Genomic DNA, 15,409 nt, shown 5'->3' with positions numbered 1-15,409 from the left:
AAATACTCATATTGAATGTCTAAAGTAAAACCTTCAGAGCATTACAGTACATTTCTTGTTTCCTTTCTTTTTTGAGTTTTTGTCATATTCAAATCATCTAAAGTGAAACCTTCAGAGAATTAAGACAATTCTGGAAAGTTGGAAGTATATCGCTGAATGTAACGGTTGTTATTGCCGCTCAGCAAGAAGACATTTTTAAAAAGTCAGTTTTTAAGAATGCTTCTTCTTGGCACCGCTTCTTCTCCTACTGCGCGTGCTTCAACGTGCGACGTTCGCTCTGTGGAACACAGGATGCAGAACTCGCTCCTCCTTTCTCTCCAAACCTCATCCGCACAAAGAATGAGGGCCGTTTTGTCGCTCTTGTGGCATACCTGACCTCATTCACATAAAGAATGGAAGTCATCTTGGCATGGACGGGACAAGAGACGACGAAATCACGGGGGCCCATTCGGGCCGGCCACGCGATGCCTGGATCAGAATCCTCCTCAGGAGTATCCAGGGATGAGAAACAGTGTCATCCTGTGAAAGGATGAATATTTCCTTATGGGATGAAGGTTTACAGCATCTCAAGAGAGGAGATCAGCGTTTAGGGAGGGTGATCTCTGGAACCCAGTTGTTCAGACCGCGGCTCTCCTCACAGAACAGGTGCAGCTTCTCCAAAGCAGGGTCCTCCCAAGAACCATCAGCTGAGTTCTGTTGACAAACAAGAGAGGAAAGAAAAATTAGTCACATGGACACAATTAATGGTTTATTAAAGAGTTCAATAAAGTAGGTTTGAGTTGAATTAGTACATACCGTGATGAGACAGCAGTGGGCATCTTCAAGCTGGCCAGCCTTGTCACCAACAATCTCGGCCAGGCGCTGCATGTCATTCACTCTGACAATGCTGATGTCGTTGTCAAAACAGTAAGACTGGATGAGGGTGAAGTGGATCTGGAGAGCAATATTACACTCCCACTCCTCATCGGTTGCCAGGACACAGAAAGACACACTGTCTGGGTCACTGTTGAGATAAAAAAATTTAAAAAAATTCATTAGTCAATATTATCATACAATAACACAGTGACAATCTACACAATCTACATATTTAAAAAAAAAATCTAAATAAGGTACAAATTCAGTACATAAAATACTTACTCATTCATTATTTTGGCACTTTCATAGACACCAACAGTGAGGCAATCCTCACACTGGGCAGACTTGAGAGCTTCCTTCAGAGATTTGCCAATAGTTTCCATTGTAGAGCCTAGTTCGAGGAAATGCTGATAAGGTTTCAACAGAAGTGTGTTTGTGCTAGTTGTAAGAAACAGCTAGTATTTATAGGGAGGACGTGGCACACGCGCGTTTAGTGATTGGCTGCTGGGAGACAATGCACATGCGACCCCTAGCAGGCTCGTGCCTATAGACAAAATTTCAGAAGAAAGGACAGGGCAGTTTCCGTTAGATTGAATGGATGCAAATGCAGAACTCCCTGACTTTAATGAATGAATTAATTCCGATTTGTGCAGGGTCTGTTTGAATGATGAGCTTATTAGCCTACTATAATATCCATAATTACCACCCATATCCAAGTGGCACATTTAAGGCTTCCAAACTACATAAAGATATCGCTATACTATCGAAATCTGGTCAACTTTTCTGGTGCACACTTCATGATTTAAATAGAGTAAACGCATGATATATCAAGTAGATTTAGCATACATTTAGCATACACCTTTATGTATTAAGAAATATTTCTGGAAAAACTCAGTATTATTGTGTTACTTCAATATCCAGATAACTCACAACTTGTAGGCCTATACAATTTTGCTGATTAGGCAAGTATTGGAGAACAGAATTGGCGCAAAGTTCCTATTTGCAAACGATAATGGCACGCGCCGCTGTTTTGCATTTGTAAAACCATGGCGGACTTCAGGCGCGTGGCATCTGGAGACGCCTGTATCTCTCTCCATAGCAACAAGATCCCATCTGTCCGTGGGGGTGGGGGAAGGTGAAGGGGTCAACAAAGAAAACTTCTGCTGCACGATACAAGCAGAGATAAATCGGCACGTGCAGTGCATAATGGCCAATGACTGCCACAGATTTTGCGCATAGCCAACATAAAACGTGTGTCTGTAAATAAGAAATTGTAATAGAGGGCATTAATAGCCTTGACTGGTAAAACGAACAGAGGCAAGCGCAATAGTTTGGACATGACAATATTGTGGAAGTCTCGCAGCTTTTCCTATGTTATTTGATTGCATAATATACCCAAAGTATCCTACACTGTGACCGCACTGTTTCAACTTGCAAGTTGCAAACCCAACTTCATCGTGCATGACCCATTTTATTATTAGGCTGTGAACCAACATGATTGCTACTACTAAATTAATAGAACGTTGCTAATGGAAAGTAGTCTAGTTGAAGTTATCTGGTTGTTTGGCTAATTTGCATATGCACAAAGAACTTTTGAGCCATGGGTCAATGTGCAGTAGGCTATGTCATTCGCCAGAGCGAGCTATGGCTTGAGCCAGAAACACCTGTCACGCGCTGCTGGGGAGGGGGCCCCGTCTGGCAGATGTGCTTCTTCATGAACAATGCGTCCTATATCGACTTGCACGCGCCTGCCCTGTTGCCAAGCTAGGCTAGGTTGAGCCTTCCAAAAATAGCATAGTCTTTGAGCTGCTATCGGATGAATCAATCCAAGGAACCCTATCTGTTAACTTTGTAAACTGTTGTGCATTAGGCTAACTTACTGTATAAAAAACGATGGGTTGTTGTTGCTTGCAACATGGGCCATTTAAACCTCTCAACTAATGATTGCCTAACAATAAACCAATGATAATTAACTATTCGAATTGCTCTAATCATTTCGTTTGTTATGTTGTGTAGCAAAATAACATGATTTAATCAAAACAGCATATTTATTTATTGGGTGTGTTTATGCCCAAAACATTTCTGAATGATTCATTCTTGGGCTGCAACTCATGCGCGTGGCCTATATTAAAGATAAGACTACGCCTATCAAAGATTCATAGTCGTGAGTTTTGACCATACGCTCGCTCTATTTACATTTAAATTGGATAAAAACTCAGACAACAGACTTTTTCTTCCAGCGAATGTAAAGACTTGCGGACAATAGGAGCGGCGCGCCACCGGGTGGGAGAAGGGGGGGGGGGGGCTCTGCCGGGATGAGGGGGTGTCCTCATAGCAATAGTCCACCATCTGCCGCTCTGCTATCCACCAAACAATGGAGCTGAATCAATCACCGCGAACCTGTTATCTCGACCCTCTAATTACGCATGCAGCAGTTCTATTCTAGATTATTTTATGCACCTTAAATGCCACCTAAGTGGATACAATTTGGCCAAACTGCGTAATATTCGAATTTGTGTGTAGGCTATTAGGCTTTACCCTGCAAATATAACTTGGCCTTAATGGTTAACCGTGCCAGCTGCTCAACTTTTATAATTAATTGTATGGTAAAGCATGGCTATAATCTTCATTGGTCCATGTGGCAAAAGTAAATAAATAAAAGTTCGGACAGCTGATAGCGATCACGTGGTCAGTATATTGTGAGCACGGTCTCCTGGCACGCGCTGTTAATTTACATTTGTATTGAGAGGGTGATAATAGGAGTTTCTGCGAGCAAACAGGGGCCGTTTTTGGTCAGGCTCTACAGATGGCCATGCTCCACCTGCCCTCTAATAACGGGGAGATGGTTGCCCTTCTGTGCACTTTACTTTCACTATATTATTGTTTGTGTTTGGACATACTTTCACCTAAAACTGAAACATACAGAATCTTAATCAGAGACCATTTGGGCACTTTTAAGCACTTTACAAAGTTTTATTATCTTTCGATTTTTTGTTTCAGTAGGTTTATAGACTGATTTAATAAATTATCAAATGCATCTCCGAAAGCATATTTTGAGGCTATTGGCATTAATTAGCGTGTCATGTGAAACAATCAAAACTCAAGCAAAATATGACAGCCAAAATCTCAATTTATTGAGTTCAAACTTGGAGAGAACATTATCTAAATCCATCTGAAATAAATATTTTAAAAAATGTTTTCGGTCGGAGCAAGCCTGGCACAGAAAAAGACGTGCCATTATGCCTCCTATCAATCTGCCACGAGCGGTGAGACAATACAATTAGCATACTATTGCGCCATTCAGGTCAACCAATCAGGGCGCTGCGTATTCACAGGCGCCACTAGCCAAAAGGTATAAAATCGCAGCACAGTCTCTTCAAAATCACTTATCTTTTCGGATTTACTCTCCGGCTACACTAACTCCCACTCAGGAAGTTTTGGAATATTCTGCATCATCATGACTCTTGAGGAAGTTCTGATCCAGAAGCCCGTTGAACGTGCCCAGTGCACCGGCAAAGCGCTGGAGGAAGTTCTGCTCTCCGCTAAAGACAACAACTGCCTGACTGTCGGTGTCTATGAGTCTGCTAAAGTTATGAATGTGTAAGTATGAGTTTCTTGAAATGCATATGTAAACTTCTATCTATGTTTGCTTATTTTGAAGTCATTTTGCATGTACTTATGGTTCTTCTTTGTTTTCTTTGCAGTGACCCAGACAATGTGTGTTTCTGTGTCCTGGCAACCGATGAGGAGTGGGAGTGTGACATTGCTCTCCAGATCCACTTCACCCTCATCCAGTCTTACTGTTTTGACAACGACATCAGCATCGTCAGGGTGAACAACATGCAGCGACTGGCCAAAATTGTCCGTGACAAGACTGGCCAGCTTGAAGATGCCCACTGCTGCCTTATCATGGTGTGTACTATTTCAACCCAAGCTGACTTTATTAAAACATGCAATAATATATCATGGTTTTAACTGTTCAATGTGTCCATGTGACTAATGTTTCTTTCCTCTCTTGTTTGTCAACAGAACTCAGCTGATGGTTCTTGGGAGGACCCTGCTTTGGAGAAGCTGCACCTGTTCTGTGAGGAGAGCCGCGGTCTGAACGACTGGGTTCCAGAGATCACCCTCCCTAAACGCTGATCTCCTCTCTTGAGATGCTGTAAACCTTCATCCCATAAGGAAATATTCATCCTTTCACAGGATGACACTGTTTCTCATCCCTGGATACTCCTGAGGAGGATTCTGATCCAGGCATCGCGTGGCCGGCCCGAATGGGCCCCCGTGATTTCGTCGTCTCTTGTCCCGTCCATGCCAAGATGACTTCCATTCTTTATGTGAATGAGGTCAGGTATGCCACAAGAGCGACAAAACGGCCCTCATTCTTTGTGCGGATGAGGTTTGGAGAGAAAGGAGGAGCGAGTTCTGCATCCTGTGTTCCACAGAGCGAACGTCGCACGTTGAAGCACGCGCAGTAGGAGAAGAAGCGGTGCCAAGAAGAAGCATTCTTAAAAACAGACTTTTAAAAAAATGTCTTCTTGCTGAGCGGCAATAACAACCGTTACATTCAGCGAAATGTTTCCCACTTTCCAGAATTGTCTTAATTCTCTAAAGGTTTAACTTTAGAAATGTAATAATGACAAAAAATGAACATAAAAAAGATAATAAATATTACACTTATAATGCTCTAAAGGTTTCACTTTAGAATGTTTTGCCTAACTTTTCAAAAATATATATTTTTACTTATGTTATCTATTTTTATACATGTTTATGCTTGATAACATTTCATTGTTAAACATTAAAAGGGGAAAAATGAATAATTATTTAAATGTTTCTAAAAAACGAATACCCTAATAAATTGAATGAATGTTGTCATGTGTTTTCACTCTCCTTATTAAGTTTGGAGAGTAGCCTAGGCCTACTAAAATGGGGAGGTTATTGGGTTGACAAAAAAAAATGTGCTCAGCAGGCGCTTAAGGGTGTCAACTGCTCGCTGTTGTCCCACCAGTAAAAGTCTGTTCTGTCCCTTCCTCCCTTCTTGGCTGATCTGCATGTGTATGGGGGCGCACAATAGCAGAATGCGCTCTGTTGTCACATCCAGCAGTCCACACAGAGGGATTATTGTCTGACCGGCAGATGTCTGTGTAGCCACGCTGTGCCATCTGCCGCTTTTTGCAGGTGAGGCCAGACGGGAGGAGTTGAGGGTGTTTTGGGTGCCTAAGGGTCCGAAGTAGACTGGTTTGGGGAGAAGGGTGCAACTGCAGCCCACAATTCGGGGCATTCCTGCCTCTGCAGCAACCCCTCTTTATACTTATATTAGGCGGGGGGCGACACCATGTGTTCGCTAGTTAGCAAGATAGCACACAGTGTCACTAATTAGCTAGCTAGTTAACACAGTGTTACCCCAGCCTCCTTCCCGATGTGCTTGCGGGAGCCCCCGCCTGCTGTGTACCTGAGGAAACCATATCGGCAGGCGGGGGCTCCCGCAAGCACATCGGGCAGGAGGCGGGGGTGACACTGTGTGCTAGCAAGCTGGTTAGCACCCAGTGTGGCTCCATCCTCCCACCTGCTGTATTAGCGGGAGTTGGGGCGACAGGTCAACAGTGTACTTTGCCCCGCCTTTCGGGCACCGCTTTCACGCAGTTATGTTAACAATGGTGAGGGCAGGTGTTCGGCAGGTGGGAGCGAAGGACAGTGTCTAAAGGCAAAAAAAACTCATATACTTAGATTTCCCTTTTGACCCACATTCAAAAGTGTGTGTCTGTGTGGGGGGCTGCAGTTGCACACTATTGGGTTTGGGGGTTTAAATAGGGGGCTGACTATCATCTGGTGCTCTGCCAGCTGCTGTGGGCTATTGTTTACATGGTGTCTAGCAGGACACTGGTGAAACTTTTGTAAACACTTAATACAAAGAATAGCAGCCCTAAATTTTCTTTCATGAGGTTTATATTTGACCTCCACCTGCTTCAAATAAAAAAAAACCTGCATGAATGTCAATTAAGTCTTTATTGCGCTTTATTTAGAGCATCAATAAGTCACAATGGTAAAAGTTCCATTTGGTGGTCGAATATAATACAGAGACAATCACCTGCACAAAATCAGTCTTCTCTAAGGGCAAGAAAAATCACGAAGACCAACAAGCATACTGATTTCAGAGACTATCGATGTTTCATCAAACAACCAAGGAGTTGTCTAAAAGCAATGCTCTTTCAGCACATTCTTCATATTTCATGCGCTCTATTGTGCTATGAATAAAAGTATATAAGTATCACTTCTTTTTTTTTTTGTGGAATTTTGACCCTTTTTTCTCCCCAATTTCATGGTATCCAATTGTTTAGTAGCTGCTATCTTGTCTCATCGCTACAACTCCCGTACGGGCTCGGGAGAGACGAAGGTTGAAAATCATGCGTCCTCCGATACACAACCCAACCAAGCCGCACTGCTTCTTAACACAGCGTGCATCCAACCCGGAAGCCAGCCGCACCAATGTGTCGGAGGAAACACCGTGCACCTGGCAACCTTGGTTAGCGCGCACTGCGCCCGGCCCGCCACAGGAGTCGCTGGTGCGCGATGAGACAAGGATTTCCCTACCGGCCAAACCCTCCCTAACCCGGACGATGCTAGGCCAATTGTGCGTTGCCCCACGGACCTCCCGGTCGCGGCCGGTTACGACAGAGCCTGGGCGCGAACCCAGGGTCTCTGGTGGCACAGCTGGCACTGCAGTACAGTGCCCTTAACCACTGCATCACCCGGGAGGCCCCCATAAGTATCACTTCTATACTAAAAAGGGTGCTTCCTAAATTCATTTTGATCGGACTCATTATTTCATCAGGCACTTTTACACCTCTATTTCAGCTTCACAAAAGATTACCAATAACAATCTTACTTTGTTAGAGACATCATGACCAGCAGTCGAATGTTTCAGTATCTGTGTGTTACCACAACTGTTCATCTACAGAGGTTCCTGTGTTACATTCACACAAAACACATTTTCACTTTCATCCCAAAGTGCAATAAAACATTTGTAGCTGTATGACCCTGAGTGAATTTTCAATGGATTAAAGCAGGCTTACAAGGACCCACGTCCAGGCTGGTCACTTACTGAAGGACACATAACCTGGAGGAGTGCATCAGACTTCTGTAAGCTCGGAGGCCCTCTCTTTTAGGGTCCCGGACCAACCCTCCGACCACAGGCACAGTCTCAGCGCCACGCCTTTTCTGGGCACGGTGTAAGAGGATGCGGTAAAGTCCGGTGATGGGGCTGCGGCTGTCCTTGCCCTCATTGTTGCGTATGTGTTCCATGTTGACACCCAGCTCCTCCAGGGAGGCCCTGATCTCCTCCTCCTCATCATCCAGCTCCCCAGGCTCTGCATCTGCCAGGCGCAGAGGGTTGAGGGGGACCGGTGGCACCACAGTCCACGGGTACTCCACAGGAAGCAGCCAGTCACAGCCCAGCATCTGGTCCACCGCATAGCGTTCCGCTGGCACAGGCTTCAGGATGCCCCGAATCAGTCGCTGGCATGGGCCTGGCACCCAGGGCGGAAGGGTGTAGACCCCCTCTATAACAGTGAGCCTCAGCTTGCCCATGGTTTCGGCTCGGAAGGGCATGGTGCCAGTCACCATGAAGAAGAGCAGGACGCCCATGGCCCATACGTCCACTGGCGGCCCCACATAGCACTCGTCCCTGAAGAGTTCAGGCGCAGCATAGGGGGGAGAGCCACAAAAGGTGTCCAGGGTGTCACTGCAGTTGGTGACCCTGGTGCTGAATCCAAAGTCAGCGACCTTCACACAGCCATTACAGGTGTACAGTACATTCTCAGCCTTCAGGTCCCGGTGGATTATGTTTTTGTCGTGCTGCAAATAAAAACAATAAACATACTGCATGAAATAATTTGATGATTGAAATTGACAAAAATAATATCTTTATATCAAGAATCTCTGTATTGGACTGTAATAAGACCTGGGATCACATGGCTGATTCTACAGTAGATGTGTATTCAATTGAATGTTACGGACCATGTGTTTGATGGCGGATAGGATTTGTGCGAAGGTGATCTTGGCCTCGGCTTCTGACAGCTTGCCATCGGAGCAGATGTGTGTGTGGAGGTCCCCTCCACCGGCATACTCCAGCACCAGGTAGAGTCGGCTGTGTGACTCCACCACCTCGTACAGACGCACCACATTGGCATGCTGCAGGGCCTCCATGCAGGAGATCTCCCTGGAGAGCAGCCTCTGGGCCTGAACATCCAGCCGCATCTTATCCAGCACCTTGATGGCCACCTTGTCTGTGGGAGAGAAGGTGAGAGGTGTTGGATCACTTGAGACAGGTGTTTTTCTCAGTTCATTTTCAACATGCTTTACTGTGGTGGTTTCACAGTCACACTAATGAATTGCTATGCTGTTAGCATCATTGCATGGATGATGATACCAGCTGCACTGATTAATTATTGATGACATTTTGCACGGTCAGCAATGTGGCCCTTGCCTTTGGTGAGGGAGTGGAAGGCCATTTTGACGTGGGAGAAGGTTCCAGAGCCGATCTCACCTCGGACCTTGTAGAAGCCAATCCTACGGCCCACGATCAGCTCCTTGATGATCTGCTCATCCTGACACATTTTGGTGGTGAGCTTCTCCAGAGGGCTGAGGCATGGTGGCGGGGTATCCTCCTCCTCATCCTGCCGACCTAACGAGCTGACTGACAGGCTATAGCGGCTGTGGAGAGTCCTCCTCCTGGTGGACACCTGGTACTGCCCCCCTGGCATCCTTACTACTGCTCAGGTCATGGCAGGTTATGGACTGTGGACAGGAAATAAATTATAATTATATTATAAATAAATAAACTTTCCGAAGTTTAGCAGTAAAATACCAGAATATTGGTATCATTCAAGGATTTTATATAATCTATCAGACTTCTAGTGGCCCTTTTGGGTACTTCAGATTATCACGGATGTCTGTAATTATCTCTGGCCCTCTTTCTGGGATTATGACATGTAAAATACACTGAACAAAAATATAAACGCAACCATTTCAAAGTTTTTACTGAGATACAGTTCATATAAGGAAGACAGTCAATTGAAATTAATAAATTAGGCTCTAATCTATGGATTATCTGTTGGTCACAGATACCTTAAAAAAAGGTAGTAGCTTGGATCTGAAAACCAATCTGTATCTGGAGTTACCACCATTTGCCTCATGCAGCATGACACATCTCCTTCGCATATAATTGATCAGGCTGTTGATTGTGGCCTGTGGAATGTTGTCCCACTTCTCTTCAATGCCTGTGCAAAGTTGCTGGATATTGGCGGGAACTGGAACACGCTGTCGTACACGTCGATCCAGAGCATCCTAAACATGCACAATGGGTGACGTCTGGTGAGTATGCAGGCCATGGAAGAACTGAGACATTTTCAGCCTTTAGGAATTGTGTACAGATCCTTACGACATGGGGCCGTGTATTATCATGCTGAAACATGAGTAGATTGCAGCTGATGAATGGCACGACAATGGGCCTCAGGATCTCATCACAATATCTCTGTGCATGAAAATTGCCATTGATAAAATGCAATTGTGTTCGTTGTCCGTAGCTTATGACTGCCCATACCATAACCCCACTGCCACCATGAACACTCTGTTCACAACATTGACATCAGAAAAGTGCTTGCCCACACAACGCCATACATGCTGTCTGCCATCTGCCCGGTACAGTTGAAACCGATATTCCTCTGTGAAGAGCACACTTCTCCAGTGTGCCAGTGGCCATGGAAAGTGAACATTTGCCCAATGAAGTCGGTTACGATGTCGCACTGCAGTCGGTCAAGACCCTGAGGACGACGAGCTTCCCTGAGATGGTTTCTGACAGTTTGTGCAGAAATTCTTCAGATGTTCAAACCTAGAGTTTCATCAGCTGTCCGGGTGGCTGGTCTCAGATGATCCCGCAGGTGAAGAAGCCGGATGTGGAGGCCCTGGGCTGGCGTGGTTACATGTGGTCTGTGTTTGTGAGGCCGGTTGGGCTTACTGCCAAATTCTCTAAAACAACATGGGAAGCGGCTTATGGTATAGAAATGAACATTCGATTCTCTTGCAACAGCTCTGGTAGACATTCCTGCAGACAGCATGACAATTGCACCCTCCCTCAAAACTTGAGACATCTTTGACATTGTGGTGTGTGACAACACTGCACATTCTATTGTCCCCAGCACAAGTTGCACCTGTGTAATCAGCTTCTTGATATGCCACACCTGTCAGATGGATGGATTATCTTGGCAAAGGATAAATGCTCACTAACAGGGATGTAAACAAATTTGTGCACCACATACTATATGAGAGAAATCAGATTTTTGTGCATATGCTTTTTTCATTAAGTAGGCTATTTGCTCTTGAACCATATGGTCTATCTACTAAAAACTCAAGGACACAGATATGACAATTTTCTAATATATATATATATATATATATATATATATTAATACTTTTTTTTAAAGTACACTACCGGTCAAAGTTTTAGAACACCCACTCATTCAAAGGTTTTTTATTTATTTTTTTACTATTTTCAACGTTAAAGAATAATAGTGAAGACATCAGAACTATGAAATAACACATATGGGATCACATAGTAACCAAAGAAGTGTTAAACAAATGAAAATATATTTTACATTTGAGATTCTTCAAATAGCCACCCTTTGACTTGATGACGGCTTTGCACACTCTTGGCATTTTCTTAACCAGATTAATGAGGTAGTCACCTGGAATGCATTTCAATGAACAGCTTCTTAAAAGTTAATTTGTGGAATTTCTTTCCTTCTTAATGCGTTTTAGGCAGTCAGTTGTGTTGTGACAAGGTAGGGGGGTATACAGCAGATAGCCCTATTTGGTAAAAGACCAAGTCCATATTATGGCAAGAACAGCTCAAATAAGCAAAGAGAAATGACAGTCCATCATTACATTAAAACATGATGGTCAGTCAATCTGGAGCATTTCAAGAACTTTGGAAGTTTCTTCAACTGCAGTTGCAAAAACCATCAAGCGCTATGATGAAACTGGCTCTCATGAGGACCACCACAGGATAGGAAGACCCAGAGTTACCTATGCTGCAGAGGATAAGTACATTAGTTACCAGCCTCAGAAATTGCAGCCCAAATAAATGCTTCAGAGTTCAAGTAACAGACACATCTCAACATCAACTGTTCAGAGGAGACTGCGTGAATCAAGCATTAATGGTAGAATTGCTGCAAAGAAACCACCACTAAAGGACACCAATAATAAGAAGAGACTTGCTTTGGCCAAGAAACATGACCAATGGGCATTAGACCGGCGGAAATCTGTCCTTTGGTGTGGAGTCCAAATTGGAGATTTTTGGTTCCAACTGCCATGCCTTTGTGAGACGCAGAGTAGGTGAACGGATGATCTCAGCATGTGTGGTTCCCACTGTAAAGCATGGAGGAGGAGGTATTATGGTGTGGGGGTGACACTGTCAGTGATTTATTTAGAATTCAAGGCACACTTAACCAGCAAGGCTATCACAGCATTCTGCAGCGATACACCATCCCATCTGGTTTGGGCTTAGTGGGGCTATCATTTGTTTTTCAACAGGACAATGACCCAACACACCTCCAGGCTGTGAAATGGCTATTTTACCAAGAAGGAGAGTGATAGAGTGCTGCATCAGATGACCTGGCCTCCACAATCCGACCTCGACCAAATTGAGATGGTTTGGGATGAGTCAGACCGCAGAGTGAAGGAAAAGCAGCCAACAAGTGCTCAAGACTGTTGGAATAGCATTCCAGGTGAAGCTGGTTGAGAGAATGCCAAGAGTGTGCAAAACTGTCATCAAGGCAAAGGGTGGCTATTTGAAGAATCTCAAATATTTTTTTATTTGTTTAACACTTTTCTGGTTACTACATGATTCCATATTTGTTTTTCCATAGTTTTGATGTCTTCACTGTTATTCTACAATGTAGAAAATAGTAAAAATAAAGAATAACCCTTGAATGAGTGGGGGTTCTAAAACTTTTGACCGGTAGTATATAAATGACCAAAGTTACGATAGATTGCCCTAGATTTTCTGTTAACTACCAAGATTCCGGTAACATTGGTGAATTACTGGTAACTTTGCAACCCTAGCCAGGCCCTGTTGTTACATCATGTCCCAGTGATTATGCCTTGCATTTCACCTGGGAAGAAAACTCTTCAATTTGCTCAACTTGCCATTGGCTCAACCAATGTAAATAAATATTTGGTCAAATTATACATTTTGTGTATGGTTTCTAAAAACAACGGTGGCTAAACTTACTCCTTTGGCTCAACTTAACCCACTCTCCCCTACTATTATATAATATTATAGTAGTTTTACAGGGCATCAAAATTATATTTTTTTAGAAAGAAAGTTATTACCAGCTTGAGAAGAGAGAACATCTTTTTGCATATCTCACCTTCAAGTTTGAAAGCTGTCGCTCTGCTTTTATCCCATGTCAGACATTTTCATGACTCTCAGCACCTTCGGATACCCAAACAGCAGCTTCAGAAGTCATGGTACAATCCATCAAATCCTTTCTATGGAGCAAGCGGGAGATCTCCAATCCTCCTCAATGTCTTTTAAACTCTGAAATACAAATATCCAACTCCATTTAGCTTTTAGGTTCTGACTTCCACTGACGGTTTCAGAATATGTCTCTAGCTGTTCTCCCAGGTTTCCCCAGCTCTGATCTGTGCGCCTGGTAATGGTCCTGGAGAGCATCAGCCTATTCAAGCTGCAGAGTCAACGTAAAATTAACTCTCCTCACCTCTGACGGTGTCTCCTTCTATCCCCTCCCCTCGCAAATAAGGGATCAAGTTGGTGTCATGCACTCTAATCCCCAAGCTCTATTTAGATGTATCCCAATCTCCTCAAGTTGCTAATGTGAAAGGCTACAGAGCATGCAGAATAAGGGTAGATGGGATCATAACATGTACAGTATTCCCGGCCAACTCAGCTGTTTTGGGGCAGCAGGTATCCTAGTGTTTAGAGCATTGGGCCAGTAACCGAATGGTTGCTAGATCAAATCCCTGAACTGACAAGGTAAAAATCTGGCGTTCTGCCCCTGAACAAGGCAGTTAACCCACTGTTCCCCGATAGGTTGTCATTGAAAATAAGAATTTATTCTTAAAACTGACTTGCCTAGTTAAATAAAATAAAAATATATATACAGCGCTGTGAAAAAGTATTTGCCCACTTTCTGATTTTCTCTATTTTTGATACTGAATGTTAGCAGATCTTCAACCAAATCCTAATATTAGATAAAGGGAACCTGAGTTTACAAATAACAAAAAAAAAATGGATGTTATTTATTTAATGAACAAAGTTATGCAACACCCAATTCACCGGTGTGAAAAAATATTGCCCCCATACACTCAATAACTGGTTTGGCACCTTTAGCAGCAATGACTGCAACCAAATGCTTCATGTAGTTGTTGACCAGTCTCTCAGGCAGGACCGCTTTAACTCAGCGACATTTGTGGGTTTTCCAGCATGAACTGTTCGTTTAAAGTCCTGCCACCAAATCTGAATTTGGATTAGGAATCTGGACTTTGACGAGGCCATTCCAAAACGTCCGATTTGTTGCTTTTTAACCAGACATAATTGTCACTTCCTGATCTGGTTCACCAGTTCTTGTGATTGTCTCCACACCCTCCAGGTGTCGCTTATTATCCCCAGTGTATATATCCATGTGTTTCCTGTCTCTCTGTGCCAGTTCGTGCCAGTTCTCTGTACCTGCCTTTGCCTACTCCCTTTGTTATAATAAATATCGTAGCTCTACCATCTGCCTCCTGTGTCTGCATTTGGGTCTCGCCTTGTGCCCTTATAATAATGGGATCCATCTCGTCCAAAAAGTTGACTCAAGTTTGCCAAAAAGCACCTTGATGATCATCAAGAGTCTTGGAATAATTTACTATGGACAGATGAGTCAAAAGTATAGACTGGAATATGTTCCGGGATTGTTCCCCATGGCATTGAGGAGTACATCACTTCAGTCATTGGCTTCATCAATAAGTACATCGATGACATTGTCCCCACAGTGACCGTACGTACATACCCCAACCAGAAGCCATGGATTGCAGGCAACATTCACAATGAGTTAAAGGCTAGAGCTGCTGCTTTCAAGGAGCGCGACTCTAACCCGGAAGCTTATAAGGAATCCTGCTATGCCCTTCAATGAACCATCAAACAGGCAAAGCGTCAATGCAGGACTAAGATCGAATTGTACTATACTCAGATGTGGCAGGGCTTGCAAACCATTACAGACTACAAAGGAAAGCACAGCCGAGAGCTGCCCAGTGATACGAGCCTACCAGACGAGCTAAACAACTTCTATGCTCGCTTCGAGGCATATAACACTCAAACATGCATGAGAGCATCAGCTGTTCCGGATGACTGTGTGATCACGCTCTCCGCAGCCGATGTGAGTAAGACCTTTAAACAGTTCAACATTCACAAGGTTGCAGGGCCAGATGGATTACCAGGACGTGTACTGCAAGCATACGCTGACCAATTGGCAAATGTCTTCATTGACATTTTCCA

At 43.9% G+C, this 15,409-nt stretch overlaps 3 protein-coding genes across 4 annotated transcripts; 1 reads left to right on the top strand and 2 right to left on the bottom strand.

The window, feature by feature from the left end:
• Positions 1–579: 579 nt before the first annotated feature.
• On the bottom strand, positions 580–1,239 carry LOC139387959 (growth arrest and DNA damage-inducible protein GADD45 gamma-like). The gene is made up of 3 exons (XM_071134362.1): positions 1,138–1,239; positions 796–1,003; positions 580–693 (listed from the first exon to the last, which is right to left on the bottom strand). The coding sequence occupies exons 1-3, from the start codon at positions 1,236–1,238 to the stop codon at positions 580–582; spliced, it is 423 nt and encodes a 140-aa protein (XP_070990463.1). The 5' UTR covers position 1,239.
• A 3,073-nt stretch (positions 1,240–4,312) lies between these two features.
• LOC139387958 (growth arrest and DNA damage-inducible protein GADD45 gamma-like) lies at positions 4,313–4,998 on the top strand. The gene is made up of 3 exons (XM_071134361.1): positions 4,313–4,455; positions 4,560–4,767; positions 4,885–4,998. The coding sequence occupies exons 1-3, from the start codon at positions 4,313–4,315 to the stop codon at positions 4,996–4,998; spliced, it is 465 nt and encodes a 154-aa protein (XP_070990462.1).
• A 1,848-nt stretch (positions 4,999–6,846) lies between these two features.
• On the bottom strand, positions 6,847–13,572 carry LOC139388331 (serine/threonine-protein kinase NIM1-like). 2 transcript variants are annotated; one of them, XM_071134940.1, is made up of 4 exons: positions 13,284–13,572; positions 9,341–9,651; positions 8,872–9,140; positions 6,847–8,709 (listed from the first exon to the last, which is right to left on the bottom strand). In XM_071134940.1, the coding sequence occupies exons 2-4, from the start codon at positions 9,615–9,617 to the stop codon at positions 7,954–7,956; spliced, it is 1,302 nt and encodes a 433-aa protein (XP_070991041.1). In that variant the 5' UTR covers positions 9,618–9,651; positions 13,284–13,572; the 3' UTR covers positions 6,847–7,953. The 2 variants fall into 2 exon arrangements, with proteins under 2 accessions (XP_070991041.1, XP_070991042.1); XM_071134941.1 differs by having other exon boundaries at positions 9,401–9,651.
• Between the last annotated feature and the right edge of the window lie 1,837 nt (positions 13,573–15,409).

This window comes from Oncorhynchus clarkii, chromosome 29 (genome assembly GCF_045791955.1).
Source record: "Oncorhynchus clarkii lewisi isolate Uvic-CL-2024 chromosome 29, UVic_Ocla_1.0, whole genome shotgun sequence".
In the NCBI taxonomy this organism is placed as follows: Eukaryota; Metazoa; Chordata; class Actinopteri; order Salmoniformes; family Salmonidae; genus Oncorhynchus; species Oncorhynchus clarkii.
The sequence above is the reverse complement of the archived record's forward strand: the minus strand, read 5'-3'. Positions and strand labels throughout refer to the sequence as shown.

What these genes read in the sequence shown, in the direction of transcription:
- LOC139387959 (XM_071134362.1), bottom strand. Translation starts at nt 1,238, where the DNA reads ATGGAAACTATTGGCAAATCTCTGAAGGAAGCTCTCAAGTCTGCCCAG. An exon ending in AGTGCCAAAATAATGAATGA is followed by an intron (nt 1,004 to 1,137) that starts GTAAGTATTTTA and finishes TTATCTCAACAG; the next exon opens with TGACCCAGACAGTGTGTCTT. An exon ending in CCCACTGCTGTCTCATCACG is followed by an intron (nt 694 to 795) that starts GTATGTACTAAT and finishes GTTTGTCAACAG; the next exon opens with AACTCAGCTGATGGTTCTTG.
- LOC139387958 (XM_071134361.1), top strand. Translation starts at nt 4,313, where the DNA reads ATGACTCTTGAGGAAGTTCTGATCCAGAAGCCCGTTGAACGTGCCCAG. An exon ending in TCTGCTAAAGTTATGAATGT is followed by an intron (nt 4,456 to 4,559) that starts GTAAGTATGAGT and finishes TTTTCTTTGCAG; the next exon opens with TGACCCAGACAATGTGTGTT. An exon ending in CCCACTGCTGCCTTATCATG is followed by an intron (nt 4,768 to 4,884) that starts GTGTGTACTATT and finishes GTTTGTCAACAG; the next exon opens with AACTCAGCTGATGGTTCTTG.
- LOC139388331 (XM_071134940.1), bottom strand. Translation starts at nt 9,617, where the DNA reads ATGCCAGGGGGGCAGTACCAGGTGTCCACCAGGAGGAGGACTCTCCAC. An exon ending in CTTCCACTCCCTCACCAAAG is followed by an intron (nt 9,141 to 9,340) that starts GCAAGGGCCACA and finishes TCTCTCCCACAG; the next exon opens with ACAAGGTGGCCATCAAGGTG. An exon ending in TATCCGCCATCAAACACATG is followed by an intron (nt 8,710 to 8,871) that starts GTCCGTAACATT and finishes TTTTATTTGCAG; the next exon opens with CACGACAAAAACATAATCCA.